This window comes from Procambarus clarkii, chromosome 42 (assembly GCF_040958095.1).
Source record: "Procambarus clarkii isolate CNS0578487 chromosome 42, FALCON_Pclarkii_2.0, whole genome shotgun sequence".
In the NCBI taxonomy this organism is placed as follows: domain Eukaryota; kingdom Metazoa; phylum Arthropoda; class Malacostraca; order Decapoda; family Cambaridae; genus Procambarus; species Procambarus clarkii.
The window spans coordinates 3,485,838-3,504,013 of NC_091191.1; the positions used below are offsets into that span (position 1 = coordinate 3,485,838).

At 37.7% G+C, this 18,176-nt stretch overlaps 1 protein-coding gene across 7 annotated transcripts in view; it reads right to left on the reverse strand.

Moving 5' to 3' along the window:
- Positions 1–18,176, reverse strand: part of Lar (tyrosine-protein phosphatase Lar) — a 249,502-nt gene that overhangs the window by 23,749 nt on the left and 207,577 nt on the right. For all 7 annotated transcript variants that reach the window (XM_069339827.1, XM_069339825.1, XM_069339828.1 and 4 more), the window contains 8 exons: positions 16,005–16,155; positions 14,713–15,018; positions 9,572–9,711; positions 6,586–6,791; positions 6,063–6,172; positions 5,168–5,360; positions 2,569–2,767; positions 1,134–1,307 (listed from right to left, as the gene is read on the reverse strand). In XM_069339827.1, coding sequence (XP_069195928.1) covers positions 1,134–1,307; positions 2,569–2,767; positions 5,168–5,360; positions 6,063–6,172; positions 6,586–6,791; positions 9,572–9,711; positions 14,713–15,018; positions 16,005–16,155 — 1,479 coding nt within the window. The remainder of the gene's footprint in view (positions 1–1,133; positions 1,308–2,568; positions 2,768–5,167; positions 5,361–6,062; positions 6,173–6,585; positions 6,792–9,571; positions 9,712–14,712; positions 15,019–16,004; positions 16,156–18,176) is intronic.

The following is an 18,176-nucleotide window of genomic DNA, read 5'->3' on the forward strand; positions in this document are numbered from 1 at the left end:
TAGTCAACAATATACTCTTCAACCATCAATCCAAATAGAGTGGTAGACAGTTGGAATAAGCTAAGTGAGAAGGTGGGTGGAGGCCAAAACCGTCAGTATTGTAGCTTTAAAATGTTATACGACAAAGAATACTGGCAAGATGGGACACCACAAGTGTAGCTCTCATCTAAAACTACACTTAGATAATTAGGGGGTCAACTGTGTCATGTTTTCTTTTTCTTCCACCCTCAATGACATCAGATTGACTTTTACAGAAAACTTTTACAGAAAAACTATCATGCCCGAAACGCTTTGCGTAATAGTGGCTTTAGGCATTGTATGTACTAGCTCTACCTATAAGTCAACCAATCTTTGTACAAATTTACTTTATGTATGTACCTTACCTAAATAAACATTTTATTTATATTTTTTTTTTTTTTTTACTCAAGATTTCTTACCATTTACAAAAATCAAAGCAAGAAATGAATGGAGATTTAAGAATTAAAAAATATTACATCTTAACTTCAGTGTCAAAAAGACTGTTACAGAGCTAGACAAAACATGAAATTAACCCATGTCACTTGTTTATTTTATGACTTGTATCTCAGTGATGCAGTAAAACACGTTAAGGGAGGGACCCTTGTGAGGGGAATGCAACAGTCCAGGACAAACTCTGGTTTCTTCTATTTCTACAATTCATTAACAGATACAAGACTACAATAGTTACATTGACTACACTCCATAACTTGTCTTTAGTGCTGCTGGATATATATCCTACCACATTTAGTACCATATATATTTTCCATACACCATTAGGTCTTCGTGAAATATTTTATGAAAACTATTAACTAGAAAAATCCCCGTAATTGGCCAATGCTGTATGGAGATTCAGCCCAGGCAGGTCTTCTGGAATAAGGCCAGCCTAATCCCACTTTCCCTATTCAAGGCACTGGGAAATATAAGTATCAGTATTAAGAAATGTTGTGCTAGTTTCTTCTACAGATCTTTTTCAATATCTTACATTTTAACAAGAACTTATTTAAATACCAAATAAAAGCAAATGTTACCTAATCAAAATAACTGGTACTTGGTTCTTCCCAACAAACTTGCAGTACCGTAATGAGCTACCAAAAGCACCTAATGCTTATACATACCTGGTATCCTATGACTTTGCCTCGTGAGGGCACTGGTTCCCACCAAATTTCAATGGAGGATTCTGACGTGGCAAGGCCCTGCAAGTTCATAGGGGCACGGACAAGGTCAGGTTCAGTATGTAGGTGCAAAGTCTCACTGTATGGTCCAGGGCCTTTTGAAGTCCAAGCACGTACCTGTACCAAAAAGATTTCATATTACTGTATGTGAACAATTTACACACAATTTAAACAAAATAAAAAATGGTACTCTATACTATTATATATTATACACTGTACATGTATAATAAATATATATGTACATACATGTAAAGTACTCCTTCAAAACTCTGGACCTTCACATAACAGTTTCTCTAAACAATGGACAAAATCCGTCAACTGCATTTCCCTCCTAAATTTGGAATTCAAGAACAAATAAATCCAGAAGAGAATACTAAAATCGGGCTTGTCGGTTCATTACATAATTTAATTTTAACAAAGTACTGTAATTTTTTGTTTTACTCTTTTGTTTTTATTTGTTAAAATATTTTAAAATATTTTTTAAAATAATACTAGTACCTTTATATTTAAGTTTGGACTATTCCATAAATTGTACAAATGAGTTTGTTCATGCGATTTCTTTTTCTCCGAGGCATCGACCCTGTGTCATCTTTGCAAGTGAATGTGGTCTGACTTCTCATAATTCAAGTATTTTCATTGGTTTCTCTATAATAATGATAATTAAAGCCACATCCTGCAGAAAAGTGATCGTGGCTGGGGAGGCTAGACGCTAGCACAAGAGTATGGCATTGAGAGTAGTACACCGGGGAACTTACAAATATTGTGTCATGATAATTAGTGAACTTTATCTACTAGTACGCATTTATAATACTGTATCACTAATTCAAAATTATCTAAAATTCTTTTCATACGACGATAGAGTGACAGTCCCACTTCATGAAGGTCTGCCTTCAATCCCCGACTGTCCAAGTGGTTGGGCACCATTCCTTTCCCCGTCCCATCCCAAATCCTTATCCTGGCCCTTTCCAAGTGCTATATAGTCATAATGGCTTAGTGCTTTCCCCTGATAATTCCCTCACTTCCTCTTTCCTTTCCAGCTTGTAGAGTTTCAATATGTCAATGCCTGGTAATATGGTATGCCTCTTATCATGTACTGTACTTGTATGTGTTGCATGCTTACTGTCAGGAAATGGCAAGAGTGACATGGTTGAATCAGTCCGACAATAATTATAACATCAGGAAATAGAATACACAATTAAAATTCTAATTGGAGAAACAACTGAAATGAGCAAGCAAATTATTTCAGCAAATACAAATTATTAATCATTTGTAGCAAGAAATAATTAAGAAAATATATTTTTGTATTTTAAAGAAAGCATTCCATAGAAATGTTACAAGTAGATACTACAAATAATGAGAATAATGAGCAATGGCTTACCTTAAATGTATAATCCATATTTTCTTCCAAGCCATTAAACACTATGCGATTACTATCACTAACATTTTTATCATGTTTGAAGTCATTGTTGAGAATTACATTCTTGCTGAATTGTAGTTCGTAGAGAATAATTACTCCATTTCGATCACTTGGTGCTGGTTGATCCCAAGTGAAAACAATTGTCCCTGGAGTTTGATATCTGCCAAGAGGATAAAATACAGCAATTCACTTAACTTAAATTTCAACTGGTGAAATTTATTGAGGAATAACAACCAATGAAATACTCACAAAAAATATTGATAAATGTTATTTTAAATTGTTTACCATTTTTAATAGTTTATGCTGAAGGTTATCTGTTTCATATGTTATGATGAAATACTGTGTCAAACCAAAATGGAGAGGCAAATTAATTTCACAAATGTTTTTCAATATTACAAAATACAAGCCAGTTACATGTAGGAAACAACTACCACACTGACAACATAGCCTTGCAGCAGGTTGAAAATGAGAAGAACCTCTCAGTGATAAGTAGTTCACCAGTAAGCAGTTCATAAGCTGCTCAGCAAGGAGTTGTAGATAATAGTAATGACAGGGTTATTAACCAATTGAACTGCATACCCACCAAAGCCGTAACTGCCAAAACTGTGTCGAATTTTAAAATATACCTGGGAAAGATCATCAAGGTAAATAGGGGGGGCCATCAACAAGCCGCCGGCTTCCTGTCCTCGTTGAGACGACTATTTTACCTACTGACCCTCAGGTAACTCTGATAAAATGAAGCAGACAAAACCCTAGTAATATATAATCAAATGAACCTTTGACTTTGAGGAAAAGAAAGCCGTCATCCAGTTGTATGAATCTCTCATCCATTATTACCCTGAACACTGCATGGAGACCCTACCTACAAAGAGATTATTGCACTTAAAATCCTCCTAGAACCATGTCATTTCTCATACCAGGAAAGGCGTCGGCATCAGGACTAGCAAAGACATGATAAGGATATAAACAAGACATGATAAGGCTGATTTCACCAAGACTTGGTGAACAAATCCACAAGGGCCGTGGGAGTGTTTATGGTACCAGTATGAGAGAGTTTATGGTAATGGTGGGGAAGTGTTTATGGTACTTGAAATTGAAATAAGTTTATTGAGGTAAAATACACACAAAGGGATGAGGTAGCTCAAGCTATTCTCACCCCGTTCAGTACATCGTGTTAATACATACATATACACACATCACAAACAATAAACATATTACCAAACATTCTGAGAGATAAACATCTACATTTCCTTTTATGGTACTGGTGGGAGAGAGTTTATGGTACTGGTGGGAGAGTGTTGTGATGAGGGTTCGAACCTACGTCCAAGATAATCCTATACGTGTCTTGGGCGATTGCCCCACGGCATGGTCAAAAGAATTGCAACCGGGAGTGCTACAGCCCTCACACAGATCCTGCAGCCTCTCCAAGACACAAACCAGGGTTTTACACAATTCCCCTATGCACCTGGGCTCTGTCAACAAGCTGTTCTACCTCTTCGCCATTACTTCAATACACACAGAAATCACAACAGCGTGATACATCAAATGGACAAATCCACAAGAGCCGTGATGAGAGTTTGAAGAGGCTGCAGGATCTGTGAGGACAGTAGCACTCGTAGGTTCGAACCCTCATTACAGCCCTTGTGGATTTGTTCATTTGATATATCATGCTATTGTGATTTTTGTGTGTACTAAAACTTAGTATTCTGAGCAAGTTGAAGGTTGAATGTGACTCATAAATGGCAACAGCTGAAAGTTCCACAAGCCACAATGAAGGACATATAACAAAAGAGGCTTTTTCACCATTAGGGTAATAAACTGGTGAAATTGCCTACCTGCCGAAGCAGAATATACCCAAAAAGCACTCCAGCTAAGAATACAGCTGGAAAAAATGTCTCAGGAATAACAGGGAGAACCTTTCACAAATTATTAGCTTATTGTCCCTTATTGAGATCACTAGATATATTGGCTCCTCAGGTAAATTCAGGTGAACTTAAAAAATAAGGCACAGAAGCTTTCTGAAAATCACTTGTTGTACTAAAATATTTTCAAATATTCTAGTTTTATTGGACTTGACTCTTCATCTATGTTAAATGAGTTAAGTTAAATCTTTTTATAAAATACAGTACTGTATTATGATATTCAGTACACGATTTTAGAATTTCTGGGCAATTTTTAATGTTCTTTAACTGAACAGTAAATTCTAGTGACATCATTTGCTGATCTGTATTGTCATCTGCTCAAATGAGCATTTATGGGTGCATCCCAAGCCAGGGCAAGACATCTGAGAAAGTTTTCTTACATCTGATACCTAGCAATAACTGGGCATTTGAGAGTTAGTTGACTGATGTGGGTTGCCTCTTGGAAATAGCCAGTCGTTGGCTTTAGGGGTACCTCCATAAGTGTTTTAGACCTCTAGTATCTGACACTGAGAAACTACTTACATATAAGGATAAGTAAGGGCATTTTAATTCCAAGCAAGACCATATCATTTCAAGATTTCAACAGCTGTAAGCAATTGAAAATATTACTACTGACTACACAAAATAAATCTGCAAACCTGTAAGTTATATTTGTGGGAGGACCAGAAGGAGCAGCTTCTGGTGTAATGTAATACTTTGCAGCCTCTTGTCCATAATTTATATGGTTACGACCAGCCACTCTTATTTCGTACTCGATACCTCGTTGCAAGTCATTTAAAGTTTTATGCAGCATTGAATGGCCCTCCAATGTTATGGTCTCCAGTTCTTCTCCTGCAAACATCAATCATTATGTTACGGATACATGTCAGGAAATAATATTAATGAAAGTTTTATTACATAGTGTATATACTAAAAAAATAAAATAATTACTCACACATATGTTATATGTGCTTGGGGTCTAATCACAACATACTACTGTACTTCAAACTTTGTGGGACTTCAATTTAGATATTCTTTTCGAGCAAAACTTATACACACACACACACACACACAATACATTATTTTGAGTTCTTTAAATTTACCTTATTGCAATACACAGACTTGAAATTCCTCGTATGGTTATGCAAAAAGAACCCATAAATGTCATGCAAGAAATACATATATCACACAGAGGAGCCCCAAGAGTGCAAGCACATTAAGTCATTTTGGCATATTCAGTCACTTTTATCTAGATTACAAAAGTCACCATCTCCAGATGCATATAACAAATTATGGGCATCAATAAAATTATTTCATAACTTAAATATAACATTTTAAAAATAAAATACAGTACATAGATTATTGTCAGAATACAACAATATGGTAGAACAACATTTGTTGACAAAATATGTTATCTAATAAATTTTTAAAATATTTGGCGATAACCAAATCACCAAAATGGAGGGTATAACAAGCTCTTGTAGGGGCATAAAACAGCTTTTACATAAAAAAAACCTTAGTGACTAATACATGTAGAATTTGCATAAGACTCACCTCTAGGTCCATATCTAAGACGATATCCCATAATTTCTCCGTAGGTTTCAGTTGGAGCCACCCACTCCACATAAACAGAGAGTTTTCCAGTCTCTTTGTCAACCGTGCCACTTGAATTTGATTAACAAAATAATTATAGTGCAATTATTAATTTGATTATAAATCATTCCATGGTTATTAAGCCTAAGAGCAAAAAACATACATTATTATTTGCACAAACAGTAAAGTAGTATCCACAGTTTTTTAAGATTTAAAAGTAAATAATTGAATTCTATATTTTTTTTTCATAACATAATGAATCATTATAAATATCTATAATAATTTAAATCAATAAGGCAGCTATTAAGGCCTTAAAATCAATGATTTACTCTTATCATACTGCAACAAAGTCTGAAGTCTAAAGGGGCTGCAAACATAGAAAGCTCCCGCACTTCATTCACTCAGTCAATACCAAGAAATACATTTAACCACGATATTATTTCCAAATTATGAGAGAGCAAGTATGAACTTCATTAGAACTTACTTGACAATGAGAGCTGGCTTGTCTGGCACACCCCCAGGCATCTGCACTCTCTCTGGTGCTGACCTCACGCCATCACCTTTCCTGGTAATGGCCGACACCTGCACCTGGTATTCAGTGTCTGGCTGCAGGTTTGTGACGATGAAGCTGGTTGCCTCCCCATTATGAACAGTGTATGGATTCAAGCTAGCAACTACATGTCCTTCCCCCTGAAAAATAAAAATACACGAAGTTTACTACGCTTACTTCAGCAGCACATCAACAAATTTTGTATAAATATTGCTTCTACCAAAGAAATCAATACCCTTTTGGTTACTATATTCATATTATGTGCTACCTGCTCCCAACACAACCTCTTGTTTCAGTGACGTAGTGACACAGTGCCCACAACTAATTCATTTCACACACAAAAACATCCAGAGTTCGAGCCTAAAGTGGGAACGGCAATTTCTGCACCAATTCTTAAAAGTGTTTGCCCTTGTTCTCCCAGCAGTACAGTAATTGGTGACCTGGTTATAAAGTGATTAGTGTACCGTATTCTGCGGGAAACTAGTAGGATGAGGCTGAAGTTGAGCTGTGGATGAGTGAGCTCCTAGCCTACAAACAACAAGTAAAATGGTGTTAGAAACAAAATAATTCATGTTAGTGAGTTACAAGCAACACTTATAACTGGAAAAAAGCCACTGACACAGTACCGAGAAACAAAGCAGCAACAGCTTGCATGTATAAAAAGAAAAGCAGCTAAAGTGTGCTCGTACTGAGAAACTAAGAAACTCACAGCTTGCTTATACTGAGAAAAATGCAGCCACAACTTGCTTATATGTACTGAGAAAATAGCCTTACTAATTAAATCATCAACCAGGAAGGCTGAGCAGAGACCAAAAACTGGGTCACAGGGAGAGATCTTTGGAACCCCACAAGGTTGTTACAGCTTGCTCATAATAAGAAAGAAGAATGTGCACAAATATCTGAGACTGCCAAACAAACATACACTGGAAAAAATGACGGATGAAAAATACAAGAAAGGGAAAGGCACACAAAAGTAAATAAATGTGTTCACAGAATACAGCTGCCGGCAAGCCATATTTTGTCTCTAATTGTAGCCTGAAGTATTGTTTAGTGCCAACATATGTTGCAGCAAATTATTATGAATTATTTAAAAGTTATGGATACATACACACACAAAAAACAACAACAGGGCAACGAATATTATGAAACGCTCCATTCTGAGCAGCCCCTTAGTAGCTCTCCAGATCAAGGGGTTATCAGTGTCCCATGCTAACAAAGAACATAGTGCTCCTATCACCTAGCTGGGAAAGTGAGATAAAGATAAATCCATCACCAAGGAAATTGCTCTCTTTGACACCAAAGAACACAATAAAAGTAAACCAAAGCCACTTTTGAGTTTTTAAGAGATAAATGGAATCACAAGACCAGCTAGTTATACCCCCTTCTGCTAACTACCATTTTTTTTTTTTTTTTTTTTGAGATATATACAAGAGTTGTTACATTCTTGTACAGCCACTAGTACGCGTAGCGTTTCGGGCAGGTCCCTGGAATACGATCCCCTGCCGCGAAGAATCGGTTTTTCATCCAAGTACACATTTTACTGTTGCGTTAAAACTAATTACAGTTCTAATTCTAATTACAGTTCTAAAATCTAATCTACAGTTCTAAAGCTAATTACAGTTCACTAATTACGCCGAAACGCTTTGCGTAATAGTGGCTTTAGGCATTGTATGTACTAGCTCCATCTATAAATCGATCAATTTATGTAAAATCTCTTGTATGTATGTACCTTACCTGAATAAACATTTTATTTTTTTATTTTATATTGTACTCACTACAATTACTCCTAAATGGCAGCAGCACCACCACCATAACAGGGTAGGAGAAACTAAGTCGAGACTACAAGGTCAGTCATTTACTTACTCCTTCCTTTCCACATGAAGTGCTTCCCTTTTTTGCCTGAAACGCTATGCATATTAGTGGCTTTAGGTATTGTATGTACTAGCTATAATATAAATAAATAAATAAATGTTTATTTAGGTAAGGTACATACATACAAGAAATTTTTACAAAAATTGGTGGACTTATAGATAGAGCTAGTACATACAATGCCTAAAGCCACTATTACGCAAAGCGTTTCGGGCATGAAAAACTTAAATGACTAAAGCTTAATACTAATTGAGCATAAAGAGTAAAATGAAAACATGAAATGAAAACATAGCTGAAAAAGCAGCACAAATACAATTCTGTCGACAAACAGCGCTCTTTAAAAAAAAACAGACATTGGTTGACAATAGAGGGGTAAGGTAGGTTACAGGGAATTTATAAGGTATAGCTTCGTTTTTATCTTAAACTGGTTGAGAGAGGTACAGTCTTTAACATGGTTGGGAAGGTCATTCCACAATCTGGGTTCCTTGATTTGTAGAGCATTTCTAGTTTGATTAAGTCGTACTCTAGGAATATCAAAACTGTATTTATTTCTGGTGTGGTGCTCATGGGTTCTGTTACAACCTTCTATGAAGCTTTTGAGGTCAGGATTGGCATTACAGTTCAGCGTTTTATATGTGTATAATACACATGAGAGAATGTGCAGTGACTTAATGTCTAACATATCCAGAGATTTGAGTAGGGGTACCGAGTGATGTCTGGGGCCAGAGCTATTCAGAGTTGAATAGCTCTATCTATTAATCCTACATTATGTTTGTAACTCTGCATCTGTGTATGTACTTTTCCTGAATAAAATATTATTATTATTATTATTATTATTATTATTATTATTATTATTATCTTACACATCATTATTTGACCCTCCACCTGCTTCTTTCCTTCTGCCTTATGAGGTCAGTAGTTGACCTAGGGGGAGACCACATCATTAAACCTAAATTACAGATTTCTTATCCTCACCAACAAGAATTTATGTAAAAAATAATAATAATAATTTTACAAGTACAATATGGTATAATCGAAGACACATCCTTACCCGTCCTTCTATCTCTTGTATATGGATCTGGTATCCTCGAATGATTCCATGCCTCTCTCTTTCATTTGGAGGCGTCCAGGTCACCTCGATGCTTGTGCTATTGATTACATCCACTTTGACGTTACGGGGTTCACCAGGAACTAAAAAAAAGGTAATAATGAGGATTAAACTTTGCTCAAGTAAACTTAAATGATGATTCAGCATCAGAAAAGTTCTTTTCATTTCACAGTCATTTTTCATAAAAAAGTCTTGAGTATATAAAAGAACATGAAAGAACATTACACAGCCTACTACCTTCAGAGAAGGCACATTCTAATTAAATATTGAAGAAAAATACATACCATACACCCAGCAGATGTATTATCTACTTCAAGATGACAACTGAAAGAGAATCTAACTAAAGGACTAAAAATTACCATTTACAACCAAATGACTTAATCTAATACTGTACTGAACTTTTTCAGATATTGAAGCAATTTTATATTCCCACATTGATTCTTTCCAAAATATTGACTCTGCAGCTATCAGACATTAACACAAACTTATCCACTTGTATTAGTGATGTCTAATAAAAATATGCATTTCAAACGACTTTTAAATGCAAGTTACTGAAATGATACAAAATGACCCCTGTGTTCTACGACACAAGAAAAAAAAAAGTCCCCCAAAAGCAATGTTTGTCATTAACTCTGCCACTTGATGAATCCATTTAGATTTGATAGTGTTTTCTAAAGTGGGTAACATACTGTCCGTGTATGCAAGAACATTTTGGCCTTATTCTTTTCTCTATGGAATACAGAGATGGAGAAAACAAAACAAAAAAATATCCTTAGCATCATTATTTCTTGCTTTTGACTTGCTGCTCCTGAGAAGAAATGGGCATCATACACCCTTCATCTTCCGTCACTGTTTTAAAACATGTCTTGCGTCTTACCACTTTATTTGACACACCACACCCAGTAAAGACCCCGAGACTGATATTAGTCAATTTTCTAGTTCTACAAAGACACTTGCATCCCTTCTGCTCCTGGTAAATGCTCCAAGGATGGAAAAAACTTTGGGATACCATAGCAAATTCTGGGATACCTCAGAAAAATACTCTACTGGGATACCTTAGCAAATACTCTACTGGGATACCTTAGCAAATACCCTTCACTAGGATTTTAAAATATTTAGGGTGGGGGATCCAATAAGTATATTACCTGGATTTCCAAGGGGATTACCTGAAACTGTACTTTGAAAAATCACATCAAATACTTACATAACCTCTAAAAAACAAACAGCACATTTCAAGTTGAATAGGGGATAGAATGCTGATTATTTACTTCGTGACTACAGTAAAGGAGATACTATAATGAGCGGAAAGATAGCCCCTTTCTTGCACGTAATCAGAGGATGAGAAAAGGTAGGTGAGGATAAAGAGGAACATCACAGCTTAGTTGGGCAGGAGTACAGGGATGACTGGTGTGCAGACAGTCACACAGTAGACATTTCATCACGCCTCACAGTTATGTAAACACTGCACACACACTCTCTTTCTCTATGCAACTATGTGAGATATTTTGTCATGTATATTTATTGTAAAATTACAGATCGTAAAACAAAGACAGCTGTGGACATCAACTGGAAGTTGTGTTTGCTCTGTCAAAAGATGATCGAGTATGTACTATGAATATATATATATACAGTATTCTGAACGGTACTGTATTTAAGCTTTTCTTCATTATTAATATTTGTTATTCTTCATTGTCACTTTATCACAGAAATGAAGAAAGGAGAATATATTTACAAAACATTTTATAATGAATTTGAGTGAAATAATTATACATGACAATTTAATATTCGTTACACATTATAAACAGTGCATGAAAAAAAAAAAAACATTTCCAGAAGCATGGGCTAAGAAAAAGTCATAAAACTAGTATAAGAAAACAAAAGGAACTGCATGAAAAGTAGGAACAGACTCAACACCACTTACTAGCACCACATCTACATAGCATTACAAACCCTGGTTTACTTACGCCCCGGAGCAGCTGTCATGGAAGGCAAGAGAGGAAAAAAATGGAAACAATGCCATCAATAGCCTGCCGACACCCCCACCTTAGTCTGTTAACACCAACATATTTGGCTACTAAGTGTGAAGAGGATAGGAGACCATGCATGAGTCAAGACTGAGCTAACAGATGATGGAAAGAGAAAATATAAATAGACGTGAGAGACAGCAATAAAGAGCAGGAGTGAAAAGTGTGGTGCTTGGTGCATGTGACAGTGAGTGTAAAGCCTTGGCAACCAAAACAGAAACAAAGCAACCAAAAGGCTAGGAGAAATACCGTAAATCAAAACAAAACATACTACGGACCCACTACACGGTGCTCAGCGTTCACACGCACAATGGTTCGGGACTCAACCACCCTACAGCAGTTATTTTAGAAACACCCTTATGCAGCTAGTAAAGAATCTCATCCATGGACAAATGCTAAGGGAATTATCCAATAGCAACTATTGGTAGCAACTACAGAAAAGCTGTTTAAAGCACCCATCTTGCAACAGGTGATGTAATAAACAGAACCTAATTCTTTGTTTTAAGTCATCCTCCAACATCAGCTATGAAAGGAAATTCACCCTACAGCAGTTCCTGAGGACAACATTCTTCTGCAGCTGCTGAAGAACACTAAATTTCATATTGCATTACAAGAGCTTTAGGCTTAAAGCCATTTTCCTTTAATGTAATGACAGGCTACAGGTGTTTAGTGCTGTAGGGTGGACACATGTATGGCAGAGTTTTGGCTGAATTTGGGTTCTGAGCTGCTTAGTAAGATGTACTTTATGCTACATACAATCTGACCAATATACTGTATATGTAGAATTTGTAGTCATAAGTGTTAATATTGTACTGTATGTATGTATATAGAATCATTAGTTTTTGTTAGTGCTCAAGAAATCAGTTTTTATCTGAAGGTATCTTTACAAAAATGAGGTGTACATTTACTAAGCATAAAACACTGAAAACAAAAGGAATTTCTCTCTGAGAGGCAGAACAGCACAGAGGAACAGAAGGTACGGTATTATGTTTTGGGTTTGTGAGCCAGCGGTGTTTACGGTGAATAGCAAGGAGGAGGGGTCAAGGAACTGTTTATCCATGTTCAAGAAGGGGCAATTCTGGGGAGCAAAACAGTTTTTATACATGACCTGATTAGTGGTTCAGTGGGCTAATCTTGTTAGGATCAATCTGTTACAGGTCTGATCTGGGAGAGAAATGTGACTGTACTTGTGATGAAAATTTTCTACAATGTTGTAAAAGGGGGACCATCCAAGATGTAGGGTGGAGCAAGGCTGTCCTCATGTAGGCAGGAACTGTACTTACTAATGTATCCTTGTAAGGGGCAGGGAAACAAGTGTGTTAGTTTGACATAGGTTCATGAAAGGCTGTACAGATAGTTTTGATGTTGGAGCTGTGATCAACTTCTACTGTGATTTTTGGAGTCTGGTTTAGTATTAAAATTCTGGCATTCTTAGTTCAGTAAATATAAAATATATTTAGTATTTTTTGCAAAAACTCGCAAGTACATTTGAAAAGTGTGACATCTTAATTACAAATAATACTCCTATTTTCTCAAGAATTTTCAGTCAGCAGTTAAAATTAGCTTTTTTTAAATAAACATGACAACAGCATGCATCACCTGTACATACAGTAAGCAGCAGAAAAAAATGCACATGTTAAAATTCATAGTTACTGTATGCACAATGCAGACGAATAAAATATGCCTGAGTACACCAAAAGATGGTGATAAGAATGCCAGGATTGTGTTCAGGACTCTCTGGGCCATCCATAAATGTGGTGTGGAATATCAAATCTGTAAGTGTCTCGTGCGTCGTTTGCGCTTCACGTGCAGATCACTACAGGTGCACACAAACGACTCTGTGCGGTTGTCAAGATATCAATGTATATGCATTTGTTAAGATTACTTGCCACTTATCTACAGGCAATACTGGGTCAAATTCACTTTTACTATGACTTAAGACCCAATTCTGTGTACATACTGTTGTCCCTAATCAATTTGTATTGAAGAGATGATTGATACAAATTAATAGTTTCTGTCAACCACTAATTTCTTGTTGATGCTTGAGATGCTTTTTATGTCAAATCTTGCAGTTTGAGTATGTTGATGAAGAGTATACTGTATGTCAGCATTCAACTTCTACTAAATCTGGCATGTCGTTCCAATGAAGTATGTCTTGCCATCAGCACTTCAAAGGAAGGATAGTGAACCATTAAAGTTGAGTTGCTCATCTGCTTTCACTACTAGTCTGGCCTGAATTCCTCCACAACCTGAGTACATTTATTAATTTTGTAATAACTTTACCAGTCCTTCATATTTGTTAACACAGTTGTATGACTTGATTACTACACAAGCACTTAAGTTGCGAGAATGAACTCAGGCCATAATGTGCCAGCCCCCTAACTAGTTCCTCCCAGAAACCTGACAATGTACCAGCAAGTATTCCATTTTGCCCTTCCTTACACAGTTTTCATGTTTGATGTTGTCCTGAGGAGAAATGGGGCACAGAAGACAGTGTACAGTTGAAAAGTTAGGTGGGCCATCAATGCTAACAGTCCACTCTAGACCTATGGGAATATCCTGCTTACGGCTGCTACTACCCCCTGGACTTTACACACAAAACTACAGCAAGCCTTAAAAGGTATTTTACAGAGACTAGTTAAGCCTGTTCAAGCACTGATGGCCTCAATTTCAAATCTATTATTAACTATGTGCATTATGACTGTGCATGGTGCTCATGCAGTGAAGAAGGGTAAAGTATTAGGTTACTTAATATTTAGAGCATGTATCTGCTGTTTATTTACTGTCTAATGTTACAAAAATTTTCAACATTATGAGAAGGATTACTTTCAATCTAGAGAGAGAAATTCAATCATTAATTAAACCTACTTATCTGTCCTGATTATTTGAATACTTTGTAAAGCAGAGAAATAATACTACAGAACTGGTCAGCAAATCTCCTATATCTAGGTTCATTCGAACAGGTTTTCCATGACTTTTAAGTAAACTTCAATATAAATATTTACTCCAAGGTATGGTATAGTGTGATACCACATGTAAGTGAAGACAGGACATACGTACCATCTTCATCAGTGCGCACCATCTGGGGATCAGACTTGACCCCATCCCCTACAACAGTTCCTGCAAGCATCCAAACTCGATACTCAGTCCACTTTTTCAAGTTAGTGATGAGGTACTCGCGCTGATTGGGATCCGATATTGAGATGACCGAAGCATCAGAGTCTGGCCTTGTATTGTTGACAAACATAAGCTTGTAGTTCGTGATATCACCATGCTGCTTATCTAGGGGTGGAGGTTGCCATTCCACTCTAATGCTCTCCGAGTCCTCAGCAACAGCCCGAATGTCACTAGGGGGAGCACCTGGGGCTGTAAGATTATTGTAGAATCTTTATTAATATTTCCTATCCTTAAGCTCATATGCAATTGATTTAATCATATATATATATAGCTATAAAACAGAATGTTTGATTATTTGTTCATGGTTATATGCCAGACACTCGGGGCTAGCATCGCCAAACTTTGCAGGGTGATTGGCTTTTGTCCAGGAATGGTCATAGGCACCTTGGGGGTTGAGCCCCATCCTCCCATATGCATGAAATGACAAAACACTAATTTCCAGCCTTGCTTAATAAAAGGCCCCCCTCTTTTCTAAAATTACAGGGAAGAAGGGAAAGTTGTGAAGGGTAGGGAAGGGGGTGAAGGGTTGGGGATGTGATGAAGGATACGAAATGTGGTGAAGGATAGGAAATGTGGTGAAGGAGCGAAAAAGTAGTGAAGGGTATGGATGGTGGTGAAGGATGGGGAAGGTGGCAACATGAAGGGATGCTTTTGTCAATGTCTTTGATGCCTATCCCAACTCCATTCATGTTGGCCACATACCCAACACCATTTACCGGAAAAACTTTACTAACACTAGCCCCATATATCTGGCTTCCAACTTCGAACAGACAATTCCAGTTCAGTATATTATATATACAGAAAATGAATTGGAGCAATGCGGAGGATTTTCTCATTGACATACAACTTTGGCGAGATTTCCTTGTGTATTTAATGCTGGAGCATTGTGTAGAATATTACATATATGAGAGTACATGTCGTGCTCCAGAGGTAAAAATTCCCAACCTGATTCAAACCCAGGTCGAGGGTTCAAATCCTTTGCATTGCTTCAATTGATTTTCTCAAGTTTTCCTTTTCTGCACACATTGATATTGGGTAAGCTGCTGTATTATGAAAGCAGTAATACAGGCAGTATTTTAGTACCATACAGGTAAGTATATTTGACACTAATAGAAAGCTAAAACAGCCAATCAAACTTATTAAAAATAGATACTGTAAAATAGAAAACCACGAACTGTGCTGATCTGTGCGGACAGATATGGGTGCTGTAGCTGCTCCCTCGCCCCTCTGAGATCTGGCAGCTAACCACATGTTGTACACTGTATTGGGCTGCAAGTTTTCAAGGGTGTAGCTCTCACCCTCAGGAATGTTGCGTTGCTCCTGTTTCTGAAAAGAATAATGTATTTATATTAGATTAGAGATACTGTACAAATTTATTCTACAAATGGAGGTTATCTTGAGATGATTTCGGGGCTTCAGTGTCCCTGCGGCCCAGTCCTCGACCAGGCCTCCACCTCCAGGAAGCTGCCCGTGACAGCTGACTAACTCCCAAATACCTATTTACTGCTAGGTAACAGGGACATCAGGGTGAAAGAAACTCTGCCCATTGTTTCTCGCTGGTGCCCGGGATCGAACCCGAGACCACAGGATCACGCATCCAGTGTTCTGTCCGGTCAGCTGCCGGCTCCCCTCCGGAGCCGGAGAAACAGCTATATAATACAATAGTTTATAAATACTGTACTGTACTGTAAATTCTAAAGGTGAACTTTAGTCGCCAGTTTTGATACTTTGTTTAAGATTGACTGTTCAACTTACAAATAACTGCAAATTTCCAATACTGTATATACCTTAACTACTCTACTGGTTTTCAGTCTTGACTGAAATGCTAGGCATCTTAGTGGCTTTGTGAGAATATACTACTTTCTTATAAAACTGAGCATTAAAACCCACTGCACTTTCCAATAAATGAATAAATAAATACAGTAGTAAATAATAAATATAAGATATATTATACTGTATAAACTGAGGCCTATATCAGTAAGGTGTTTCCTGAGTAATATACACAATAGTTCTCTCTTCATGGCTCTAGGTTATCTTGGGCTCCAAGTCTATGCTTCCTTTGCCTTCCAGGTGAGGCTGTCCTAGCTAGAGGTAAAGAGGTCCTTGGGCCAGATTCATGAAGCAGTTACGCAAGAACTTACGAAAGTGTACATTTTTTCTCAATCTTTGACGACTTTGTTTACGTTTATTAAATAGTTTACATGCATGAAAACTTCCCAATCAATTGTTGTTATTGTTATAAACAGCCTCCTGGTGCTTCGGAGCTCATTAACTGTTTAATAATTGTAAACAAAGCTGCCAAAGATTGTTAAAAGATGTACAGGTTCGTAAGTGCTTGCGTAACTGTTTTGTGAATCTGGCCCCTTGTTCTTGATCTTGGGTGTTCTCTGCAGGGCCTTCCCTCCTCTGTGTCTCCTGCTGCATGTCACTGTTTAATGTGCCTTGGCCTCCCAGGCATTGGCTAGTTTGGTTGTGTTGGTGGTGGTGTCTCTTTGCCTGTGGGTCCAAGGGCTTGGAGTTCCTGTAGCTTCAATGAGTGCAGTGTAAGACATTCGCATGTTTTCCCTGCTTCTGCTGGCTCCTTGGCCCTAACCTTCAAAGTTTTTTGGGCACTGGTTCAAGGCTTTATGGTTTGCTTGACCTGGACTAGTCTGGCTGTGTGTACTTTGCTTGGTGGGTGCCACACCCTCTGCCTTCTAGGCTTGGTGTCCTGCATTTCTTGAGCTGTCAACATCACTATGATGGTGTTCTGTTCTTTATTGACTGAGGCCTTGGGCTTCTCGTCCTGTGGTCTGATTTCCAATTCCCGGGGCTCTCAGCCTTGGGTTTCTGGTCCCCCAAGCCAAGACTTTCTACCCATTCTGCCTGGTGTTCCCTTGGGGGATTTTGTCTTTGGCCAACCTGAGGTCTGTCCTGTTTCCTTGCTGTTTTGGTTTCTTTCCTTGATATTGTCTCCACAGCTCATGACTGCACTTTGGGTTTGTTTTGTGGGGTACACCAGCTTCAAGTTGGCATTTAGCTCTGCATGGGGTGTCCCACACTCTTGCTGTGCTTGTGTTACACACTGGTGTATATACCACACTGTTGGTGTCCCTTTACCTTCTCTGCTGAAACTTAATTGCCGGTTTCTTCAGGAGGCAACTGAGGGGCCTCTTCCAGAAATCAAGCATTGTATGTTTTGAAATACCTTTATCTGGTTGGCCTTAGTAGCTCCCCATTTCCGCCCTGCTCTCTACTTGCCCATGAGGTAGAGGGATTAGGTTCGGGGATGTCATAAGTGAAAAGGCTGGCTGGCTGGAGGCCCAGGTGAACTCAGTTGCCACTTAATGGCAGTCAGGTGCACCACA